The following is a 12,300-nucleotide window of genomic DNA, read 5'->3' on the forward strand; positions in this document are numbered from 1 at the left end:
AAGACCTATACTCTTGGCTACTGACTAATTTTTTAAAAACATCAAATTGTGTTGCATTGAACAGTGCCCGGAAACCTTCAAAGGAGATTTTTTCAAGTTTGTTTGGGAATTGTGCTTATTTCTCCTGTTAATAGTTTACTGGGCATTGACCTTCACATCCAATAAACATGAAGAAAACATAAGAGCCAGCCTGTAATGTCCATTAGCTTTTTTTGTCATTTTCAAGATAGTCAATTCTGTACAGGTGGACGGGCCCTGCACGCGCTGCCAGGTGATATGCGTCGACCAGGCGACAGGCGAGAAGACGAGGGAGCCGTTGAGGACTCTGTCCGAGGTGTTCTGTGGCAAGATGAGATTTGGTGTATACCTCAGCCAGCTCCACCACGACAGTGCGAGTGCTGTGATCTCTGTTGGTGACAGAGTCATTGTTCCTGTACCCTAGCCTCTCCAGTATTACTGTATGACTCGCACAATGGCGAGCAGCTACTGGCGTACTAGTGCTTTGCGTACTGATTCCTATTCTTCAATTTGTGTTTTAAGTGCCTTACTCCTGCACATATTGTGACATTGCTGTTGTTATTCTGAAACATGTTCCTATCACCTCCTTATACTAAGTTCACCATCACACTATTTCCAGAATGCTTACTTGGTTGTGAAACAATAACTATCCTCTAAATAATTAAAATATCTACCAGCCACTATTTTATATTGTCTAGGTGCGGTACAGTTACCTCGATTGTAGCAATGTGAGGGAAACATGTTTCGACATGGACATCCAAGCGAGTGTAGAAAACACAAGTACAAAAATAATTACATCACAATGTAGTAATATGAGTAAAAGTAAGATTCACTTTTTGGGCAAGTTATACCATTGAGACGGCTGTGGCCGGCTGCGGTGGCCGATCTGTTCTAGCCTCTTCAGTCCGGAACCGCACGACTGCTACGGTTGCAAGTTTGAATCCTGCCTCGGGCGTGGATGTGGGTGATGTTCTTAGTTTAGTTAGGTTTAAGTAGTTCTGAGTTCTAGGGGGCTGATGACCTCAGATGTTAAGTCCCATAGTGCTCAGAGCCATTTGAACCATTTGAGATGGCTGTGTAATAGGACAGTAAGAATAGATTTTCAGTGACATTTATTTTTGTATGGAATCTCTTCTGTGTCTGTTTTGTTTCTCCTGTATTACTTCCCATGGTGCAGGATATTATTATTTTGTGAGATCTGAAATTATTATTTTTGGATCCATTGTCTGTTACGTACATGATTTATATATAAGTGTTTGGTTATGTGACTTCTTACGCTTTTCATTCTCTAATTATTTATGGGTGTTTGGAGCTACTTACAATTTGTTTATTTATGCACTGATTTTGACTTTATAGCATCGTACAAAATGCACACTCCATAACAGAGTGGAAGTTTCATTCTAGAAACAAATCATAGGCTTTGGCTTAGTAATTTCTTCATGATATCCTTTCTTCTGGGGACTGGTAATCTACAAAGTATGCAGTAGAGCCTCTGTAAAATTTGAAAATTAAAAGCAATGTATTGGAAATGTGAGGGTGGGCCAGGGCTTGGATATCTTCATACAAGCATTCCTGTGCGGGATAAAGGTCTGGATTTGAGCCCTTGTAGAGCACACAGTTTTAATGTGCCATGACATTTCATATGAACAAGTGAATTCATTTATAACAGGTTGCATCAAGAATATTTAACCTTTTAGCTGCTGCGGACATGTATACGTGTCTTGCTCCGCTGTTCCCCAGGTGCTGTTGACACGTTTACAGGCACTGCCTGTGGTTTCCTACAATGCTACTGCGTGTATGTGTGTAACCACACGCCAACCTCTCACTGCTGCTTATGAGTTACTTCCACAATTACCTTTGTGAATAAAAAAGTTTCAAGTATTTATCATTTAACATATGTGCATCTTTGCATGCTATCATTTGCAAAAACCTTGTTTCAATATCTTGAACTGTTTATGAAATATGATGATTGTTACAACCACACAATTCCCAAATTGCAGTGATGGAAATGGGTGCAATGTGTGTGACAGTCTGTTGGATGTAAGAGTCAGTAACTCGAGAACAAAAGGAGATCATTGAGCTCTCAATTTCAAATAAAAGTTTTATACCTTATCTACTTTTCATACACTGAAATTTATGACCTAAAATCAACCATACACAAAGTTGAGACAGTTTGCTTTTACCTTTGCAAACTCTTTAAAATAGCGTGCAATGTTTTACTTAACTTGATGCAGCACAGTAACCATGACAATAATAAAAAGTAATTCAGTTCTTTATCAAGCAAAGATATCAGACTGTAAGATGTGCAAAAATGAAATTTTTTCAGCGAATAATTTTCTTAAAATCAGACGATAAATATTGCTTAGCAGCTCGAACACCGTCTTTGAGCACAGGTTTCAGCATTTGGTGATCAGTGCAGCCACAACAAAGCTACGCTTAGCACGAACTGTAGAGAGCATGTCTGTAGCAGGGTAAGAATTAAAATTTGAGGCAATTTTGGGTAGTGACAGTTTTGGACTCTGCCCCATGATGACACATATGTATTCTGCTGTACATTGTAGTAGAAATATATGACTTTTGCAAAACCTGCTTTTAGCCATTTCAAATAGTTTGAAAATAAGTATTGTATTTGTAATGTTCAGTAAAACTATCTGTGACAAAAACTTGATGCTTGTATTGAACTGTCAATAGATATGTATAATGGGTATATAAAATTTTCTAAGATGCATTTATTTTGCAAATGGATTCCTGTAAAAACAAATATAATTCCATATTGTTTTTGATATTACTATGATTTTTAAAATAAAAACAATGCATATACATGACTTGATTTAGATGATAATCTACAGAAAAAATCTTATTTGATTTATGAAGAAGAAAATGCAGAAAAGCAGGTTGTGACTGATTTTGTAGAGGGTCTGCAAGTGATGAATAGATCTGAAGGTTGTCTAGTTTTCGTTAATCATTGCTCATTTTCAGAGGGAAAAAAAGTCTTTAGGAGACATTCATTGTGTTCTGGTGCTACTGAATGATTGAGTTTCTCATAGTGTGAAGTAATGATTGGTGGTGGTGTAGTAAAAACTATGTTCAGAAAACTAGCACAGCCTGTGTTCCCAACTCCTTGTACAGTTGTGGCCCGTTGTTACTCTCCTCTTATATTTCTCCACCTTCTCCTCCGACATCACCATCTGCAACCACGTGACAAACTTTCTGTTGCATAAGACATTAATGATATTAAAACTGGAAGACACAGTGAGAACACTGTGCAACAAGCACAAAACATTTTCACTTGCAAAAAGTAGGCAACATTCACTTCATCGACTGCAAATCCTCAGTGAGCCAAATGGGTACTTTCTTTTTCAAGTTCTAAGTTTTCTATTTTGTCGTACATAAAATTTACATGTGGACTGAAATTATTTTTATATTGTTGTTTTAAATAATTGTTAACCTGTGGTAAATTGTTAATTATCTACCTTATGACAGGACATCTTGCATTGCAGATTAGTTATTGTTTACTAAGTAATATTTTAAATGCACATTTTAAGTAGGTTAGTACATCACATAGTGCATATGAACAACAGTAGCTGCACAATGAAGAAAAAACTGAGTGCAATATTAGAAGTCTAAGAACTAAAGTAGAAAAAATTGCACAAAAGCTGCCATGATTTGTTAAACTGGGAAACTCTTACAAAAAGAATTTTAGTCAAAACATGAAGGTTTTACGCTTGAATAACATTCTCAATAAAAGTAAAGCACAGGAAATACATATATATTAACCAATTGTTACACTGATTTGAGCTATGCTGTAGTATGTTTTTGTTCATTAGCATATTATTTTAATGTGGTTCTAACTTTTTATTTCTTTTGTTAGAATGAATTTATGACCGTATCAGAATATGATGTTATTTAATGATAAGAATTATTTTTTTTATTTTGAATTAATTGTTATAACATCTGAGGTCATCAGTCCCCAACAGTTATTAGTGTATTATAAGTGGCAGTCAGGTTATGTGTGTGCATGGCGGTGGAGGGTTATTTTTCAAATAGCCAAACTTTTACTTTCACCAGGCTATATTTATATTAGCTCCGTCTGCCTCAATAGCTGAGTGGCCAGTATGGCAGAAAGCCATGCGAGGGTTGGATTCCCGACGGGTTGGAGATTTTCTCTGCTCGGGGACTGGGTGTTGTGTTGTCTTCATCATTCTGTCATCCTCGTTGTCACGCAAGTCGCCAAAATGGCGTGAACTAAAAAGACCTTGCATCAGATGATAGATCTACCCGATGGGAGTCCTAGTCACATGACATTTCATTTTGGTTCTAAACAAACTCTTCTTTCATGTCGGTGTCACACATGCAGCCAAAGTCAGACTTTTTTTTTATATTGGAGGTGTTTGATTTCGATCGTTCAATGTGTGGTGACAAAATTTTATATGAGATTTTAACGAAATGCACATTGAATTCCTGTGACAGATCAAAACTGTATCTAGAGACTCAGAATCAAGCTCAGGCCTGCATTGCGCAAACCTCTTACTGACTCGGCTATCCAGGAATGCTTTATGGGTCACGTGAAATACGTATTGTGATAAGAAAAAGACTGGTGGTAATCACTGACAATGCTTCACTAGGCAAAACATTTAGGTATTGCTGGACTGTAACATTGCAAAAGAGTAATAATATTAAGCTTTATTCCATAGTTTTATTTCTTAGGTACAAAACAGATGTTTATGTGATGGTGAATAACTAGAGAGGACAATGTGTTGGTCAACCAGCCTCATTTATTTTGTTGGAAGTTAACTAAAGACAGACATCAAAATTTGTACAATCTGCTATGAAGGAAAATTAAATTAACTGAATTTAACGATTTTTTTTTCTTTGATCAAAACATGGCCACATAAACTGTGTGTGGTGATAGTATGAGGAGGTCCGTGGCAGTCACAGGACATGTTTTAGGTGGTCTACTGCCTGCTTTTCTCTGCACTCCACACTGAAATCTCACATCTTAAGGTTGTCTCTGCATCTTATGATGATGTCACACAATCTGTGTGTGCTGGAGGAAGCTTCTTTCCCAGTGTCAGTTGCTGATAAATACTCCATGCCCTTGCTCACAACTTTCTGCAGCATTTATGCAAATGTCTTTAACGCATTAGGAAATCAAATATTTGATGTTAAGCACCCTGCTGTGTTGGCTGACATTAAAGCTATGGAGGGGCGAGTGACAGGAGCACCCTATTCCTTTCTCCATTGGGTGCAGGCAGCTAACAAGTGCAATTTCTCTGGTGGTGCACTGTGTAGGTGGCCTTTATCTATCATAAGCTGTTGTAAAGGAATTGTAAAAGTGTTCTAGCCCAAAGGCTGGTTTGAAAACTATGGTGTTTTACTGGACATTGTACTAATGGAGATTGTATGGCAATGCTCTTTTCTCATCCTTGAACTGATTTCTCCATCTTGTTATAGGTGGACCTACATTTTAACACTGACACTGAACCACAATGAAACTTGCATTTTTCACATCAATATTGCCAGAGATGACAGGGAAAATGCTAGAACCAACCAAAAATTGTACCCCAAACCTTTGTATGTGTAGTGTGATTAAATAACTTACGGAAATGCAGCCAGGTGACATCATCGGTAACCGACGATATTTTGACAGGGGCACACCCTGCCATTTTCAGTGGAAAATTGTAGCAAGGGAATTTAAAACCTCAGTTTTCAGAGAAACTCTGGGAAGGTAGCACTCATACACACCTTAAACACTAGTGCCATCACAAACCAAGATGATCATCGTCAGAAGTTTTTGATAATGAAATTAATAGTCAACAGATTTTTTTGGCAAGGGAGAGAGCAAGATTCCATGCAGAATTTAAACAAAAATTACCATTTCTATTTATAAGGTTAGTTGCTAATTTAATTTCAACATCTCCCTTAATAACACTATCACAATAGCTGGAAGTGCATGCCAGAATTTCAATGTTGTTGTTTTCCACAGGGTAACCACTGCAAAGACAATTTTCTGCAATGGCGGATTTGCACGGCTGTTGTAAGTGTGTATGCCACTTAGGCTAAGTACAACGGTCCTCCATGGTCCTGATGGTCTGACCAATACATGACATGTCACAACTACATGGAATATGGTAGACACCTGCCTTACATAAATCGAGATCATCCTTTACAGAACCTAAAAGGACCCCGATGTTCAATGGTGACCGAAATACACACTTCACATCGCATTTCCCTAAAGTACGACTAATTGTGTTCAAAATTCCCCCTGCATAAGGCTAAAAGGCCGTGGACTTTGGTGCCACCTTGATATTATCACCATTCGTCCAGTGCACAGTTGATCGATAGTGCACTGCATGTCTGATCTGTCTTCTGTTATAACCATTCTGATGGGAAGGTGACTTTGAGATTGGCTAACTCAGCTGACAAATTGTCAGGGTCCGAGGTGGCAAACGAGCACGTGAGGGCAGCAGTTAGCATACTGGACTTAGATTCAGGACGACAATGGTCCAAACCCATCATCCTGCCATCCTGATTTATGTTTTTCATGATTTCCCTAAATCACTTAATACAAATGCCGGGATTGTTCCTTCGAAGGGGCAAGGCTGCTTTCCTTCTCCATCCTTCTCTAATCCGAGCTTGTGCTCAGTCTTTAATGACCTCATTGTCGATAGTGCTTCAAACCACTAATCCCTTCCTCCTCTTCCTGCTCCAAGATGACATGGGCACTGAGAACCAGGGTTACTTGCAGCAGTTTTGCCCTGAAAGTGGCAGGGTGTACTCCTGTCAAAATATTGGCAGTTGTCATCAACGGTACCTGGCTGCACTCTCGTAAGTTATTTGAACATTTTATATGCTGAGAGAAATTAAAGTCTCACATTGTAGTATGATGCTTACCCACTAAGTCACCAAGTTACACAAGAGGAATTGTATAAAAATAAACATTAAATTGGGAGCTTTGTTATGTTTTCTGAGATGTAGATGGGCACTTTAATACTTCACGGTGTGCAGCTCCTTGTACAGGCAATAAAAGTAATGTTTTTAAAAAGCTGAATCATTAATGTTCAGGACCGTAGGATTGTTTTGAAGCAGTGAAAAGAGGCAATGTTTAGGGGACATGGGATAGGGGGAAGCAGCACCCACAGAACCCAGGTGAAGAGAAGTTAATGAGATATAAAGGTGACAGGAGGCAGAAATATAGGACTCTGGCATATGAAGAGAAAGAGAATAATTCAGACAGCGGGAAACTAACTGGCATCAAGGACTAGGAAATAAGGTACTGGAAGAGGAGAGATTGAAAGAAAACTGTAATATCAAGATAGAAGAGGGTTTGTGTTTCTTGGGGAGGGGAAAGGTGGGGTGGATTAAAAATTGGAGGACTATTGTGGTGGTGGTTACTGAATTATGTAAACATCAAGTTTATCATCATTGGAGGAAGAGGTTGATTGGTGCTTAAAAGAATCAGAAAGCAGTATGAGAGCTGGCAATATCTTCCATAAAAACACTGTCTTGTGATCCATGGTTTTTAAGAACTGCTAGGAGCTTTGATTATTAGTGCCTTGTCACTGTTGTTAAACTTGAGCCTTCTTTTACTAGCTTATGTTTACTTCAATGTTGCAGCTTAGTCACTCAACCATTTCACTGTATATTACTGAATTCCTTTTCTTGGAGCTATTCACAGTACTACATTAGAAAGTGGACATTTTATGTCCTAACTTGCATATCAGTTCCATAAGAATGCAGTATTTATTGTAATGTCTGTAAATTTAATTCTTGTTTTGGTAGTAATGGAATAAAACAGAAAACAAAAATGGAAGATTAAAATCACTGAAAATGGGGGAGGGGCAGAGTGCACCCATTCCTTCAGATTGATGTATCAGTGACAAGTAATGCTTGCTAAACAAAGGATACAATTCCTTGTTATATTACAAGCAGCATGAAGTAACAAAACAAAATAGATGCTTGGAATTTTCCACTTAGTGCACAGAAGCATAATTTTTTCTACAAATTTCAGTAATGGTCATTAGTTCCTAGGTTATAGTGAAGCTTTGAATGAGACATCCAATCATTTCACTCATTTCATTGCTGATGATTTCATTTGTGCAGCTACTAACCCTGTTCTGTATTTGTTGACTATTGTTTCAGTTATAAGATGTCTGTCATGGAATCATGTTATAATATCCTTATGTTTGTTAATTGATTTATTATGCGTTATATATCAAAATAGTACAAAGTACCTATGCTGTTTTTTGCACCTGTTATACTTTTTGCACTTGTTATAATTTCAGAAAGTTTTTTCTTGTTAAATTTACACAAAAAAATCTGTAATACGGTATCTACAAAATAAAAGCAATGTTAAAAGGAAAAGATTTTTCCTTGTGATTTTTTAATCAGAACTACATTGTTGTGTACCAAAAATATGCATACCTTTGTTCACTATTAATATAAGTAGTTGTGTCATTGTGTAAAATTTATGTTAAGTGATCATTATATTAGCTCACGTTGTTAAGCTGTGGATGAAAATATGTGGATAAAGAGAGAGAGAGAGAGAGAAGCATAACAGCATTTGTAATATGGGTTAGAATGGTTTTGCTAGTTAAAAATGCAGTAATAATACCAACAAAAGTGACACAAAAACAAAGGAACACTGATGAAAGAGGACTAAGAACCTGATACTAAAGAGGGAAAGAAAATTCTCTTCATTAACCACAGGCTGACATGTAACATCACCTTGATCTCATCCTCCACAAAAATGCAGGAAACATACCTGTAAAATGCATTCATATCCTTCCACATTCACCATTTTCTTAAGCGCAACATGGAGACCACATTCTAACAATGAAACACATACCCATTCAGTAACACTACCACCTCAACACTTCACCGTTGGCCCTGCACGATTGCAGGTAACATTATGGAGACATTGTTCAAACGCAATCCTTCTGTACTGCCATAGGCAGTATAGCATGACACATAAGGCCAAATCACTTGTTTCAGTCATCCACTGTCCAGTGGTGTTGCTCTCAACAGCAAGCATCGCTTAGCACTGATTACAGAAGTGTGCCGCGTGGCCATTGTACCCTATTCTTTCAAACTCCCTATGCACAGTCATTGTGTTAGCTGGACAGTCAGTAGCATTTTGGAACTCATGTGTACTCTCTTTTTTTTTTCAACCTTACTGAGTAATGCTTGGCAGTCACTGTCTACCAGTACTTGAGATCTGCCTGATCTTGGTTTATCTGTGGTTGTTCCTTCACGTTTGTAGTTCACAGTCGCATCAGTAACAATCAGCTTCAGAAGGGTTCAAATGTTCCTCTTGGATTTGACTTGCTCACATTTGAAGGCACCGAGTTCACTTGACCAACCCATTCTGCTGTTCCTGTTTCTCTACTGACAACACAATACTGGCCACCTCCTTTTATATTGATGAGTCTGCCTCTCACAACATCTAGTGGCCAATTCCACATTAAATACGGGTGTCCTGTCAATCGGACTGTGTACTACAGCCGTCTATGTATCACTTCCATTGGGATTGCGAGGACGAGAACAGACGAATTACAGTAAGTACAGAGGCATTTTCGAATTCTTTCTACACTCTGTACATGAATGGAATGGGAAGAACCCTTAATGATTGGTGCAAGGAAAAACACACAGTGCCAGGCACTTTACAGCAGTTTACAGAGTGCGGGTGTAGATGTATATAAAGAAATTGTGGCTGGCCATCCAGGAGACTGATGGTCCAAGAATGTGATCTTCACACCACATGTTTATGTGAGAAGCTAATCCCTAACTGAAATAATGTTAATTAGAAGGTCAAATTTTTTGGAATTATGACATATATTATCAAGTAATAAAGACAGATTGTCTGGTCAGTACTTCTTAGTACTGTCACCTGAAACATGTAAAAGTACAATTAACAGAATAACAATTTTGCCTCCTGAATATGAGTAGCAGTTAGCCATTCTGTCCCATAATTTTATTTCCAGATGTGACCGTTGTCAGACGCATCCGACAGAACACAACTCATATCTATTACTCTGTGGGTGTGATGACTGTTTGATGAATAAGTTTCAATGCAGATGCACAACTCCTATGGTAATCAGAAATCTGGTAGTAGAGGGTTAATGGGCAGGGGTCACAGCAGTGCTGCAAGTGGGATGGTAGAAATTTGAGGTTGATGGAAAGTGTGTCTGGCTGGCTGAGCCAGTTAAGGGAACCGTTCTAGGAAAGTGAAGCATCAGGGTTCGAGTCTCGATTTGGCACGAATTTTCAACTCCCACTGTCGCATCGTCACAATACCCTGTGTGGCTGGAAGTAATTCTTCCCTTCCTATCTCTTCCCCATCCTGTTTCCTTTCCATTTCTTTCACCCCAAGTTCACAGCCCGTGGCCTAGTGGTGTCGGCACGGTAGCTCAGCGTGTTCGGTCAGAGGGTTAGCTGCCCTCTGTAATAAAAAAAAAAACTGAGCTAATGGATTACCAATGAACTTGAACAAGTGATACGGTAAGTCCGCCCCAAACAAATAGAACGAACACTAACAAACAAAATGAGAGCAAGGGGGGGGGGGGGGGGGGGGGGACATGGCTAGTGTTGCTGCCTCTGGATCACAGAACCCTAGGCTCAATTCCCAGCTGGGGTGGGGCGTTTCTCTACCTGGGGATTGGGGTTTTCTGTTGTCCTTATCATTTTGTCATCATTTGGGAACTTGGTGAGACTTGGCAGTGAAAATATTGGGAATTTGTACAGGTGCTGACAGCTACGCCATTCAGCACCGTGCAAACCAAAATTGTCATCACTACCACCACTTTCTCCTCAATTATTTATTACAATCATATGGTTTTTTTTTTAATTTTTTCTTCTGATGCAATAAATAAAGATAATCATTCACACATATTAAAATTAACAAGTGTAACTCATGGCATTTTTTCCTTATGTTGATGAAGATACATATACTAATTACAATGTTTTATCTTATACTGATGTGTGGATTCTAAGGTAGAAAGCAAAGAATGAGAGACACAGCAACAGTTAGGTGAAACTGGTTTACTTAACTTCAACAGGTTGCGGAACGCAAGTGTTGGCAGATCCAATGTAATACCCAAAAATATCCAAGTCCGTAATTCACTGTAATCACTTGAGAGACAGGCTGAGTATCTACATATGCACTATACTCGATTGAAGGGGCTGAAGATCACTTGCAGAGACCTCTTATACAGTTAGATAGCACTACTGCCTGCATCAGCCAAGGAGAGTGCACTGGTGGAGCAGCTGTCAGTTGACGGCCCAAGTGCTGGTTGGCTGCCTCTGAGGTGGTTCTTGGAATGTCTGGCGTCAACTTGTGAATTAGGAATTGTTAAGCCTAGTGTGGTGTCTATGGTGAATGACACCACAATAATTGTGTTTTATAATTTTATTATAAATTATTATAAATATTATAATTTTTATGAGGGACAGGAGTGTTCAATAACTCAGGAAGTTTAGAAACAAGCCATGAGAGTGCCCATGGCTGTACTGTGGACTCATTTGCAAATCTGGTTTTCAAAGGAAAAGCAGTTATGTACAAAAATAAAGTTGGGTTTGTGTTTTACCTGCCACTGTGTAGCAGTGCCAATGGTGAAGAACGGATGTGGCGGTGATACGGTGTGGGTGTGTTTTCCACGGTATATGAGTTGTCCCCTTATCGCATGTAAGAAAAAGCTAAACGCCAAACACTCTTTTCAGATTTGTTTGCTACCCACAGTAGATGGACTGTCCTGAGATGATGCTTGTTTGCATTAGCATGACAATGCACCCTGTCATAAAGCAGCAACTGTGAGGCAAGAATGTGTGGACAGTAACTTTCCTAAAATGGACTGGCCTGCCCAGAGTCTCCTAACCGGAACCCAGTGAAACACTTCACTCCTGTTTCCCTCATAACTGTCTCCTCTGGCTTCAGTTCTCAAGGAATAATGGCCCGCCATTCCTCCACCAACACTGAGACACCTCACCGAATGCATCTCCAGCCGAGTTCAAGCTGTTATAAAGGTGAAGGCATCACACGCTCCATATTAATGTCCACTAATATGTGTTCATATACTTTGGATCTGATAATGTATATTTCTAGAATCATCACTTAAAAGCTGGTTTTTGAAACTTTATGAGAAGGTTTTCACTAAATGTTTGGGTCTATCTTGAAGAGTCTGCTACTGTAGTTCAGTTTCTTAAGCCTGTGACCATTCGTGTTGTCCTCCTCTGTATACATTCAGTACCCCTGTCAGTTCTTTTCAGTATGAATCCCACACATTT

At 38.9% G+C, this 12,300-nt stretch overlaps 1 protein-coding gene across 1 annotated transcript in view; it reads left to right on the forward strand.

Annotated features, from left to right (window-relative positions):
• The window catches only part of LOC126428008 (molybdenum cofactor sulfurase 3), a 184,122-nt gene extending 181,391 nt beyond the window's left edge, over positions 1-2,731 (forward strand). Inside the window, exon 13 of the mRNA XM_050089890.1 lies at positions 245-2,731. Within this exon, the coding sequence (XP_049945847.1) occupies positions 245-442 (198 nt within the window). The 3' untranslated portion in view covers positions 443-2,731. The remainder of the gene's footprint in view (positions 1-244) is intronic.
• The last annotated feature ends 9,569 nt before the right edge of the window (positions 2,732-12,300 follow it).

The sequence above is a fragment of the Schistocerca serialis genome, chromosome 12, assembly GCF_023864345.2.
Source record: "Schistocerca serialis cubense isolate TAMUIC-IGC-003099 chromosome 12, iqSchSeri2.2, whole genome shotgun sequence".
Classification (NCBI taxonomy): domain Eukaryota; kingdom Metazoa; phylum Arthropoda; class Insecta; order Orthoptera; family Acrididae; genus Schistocerca; species Schistocerca serialis.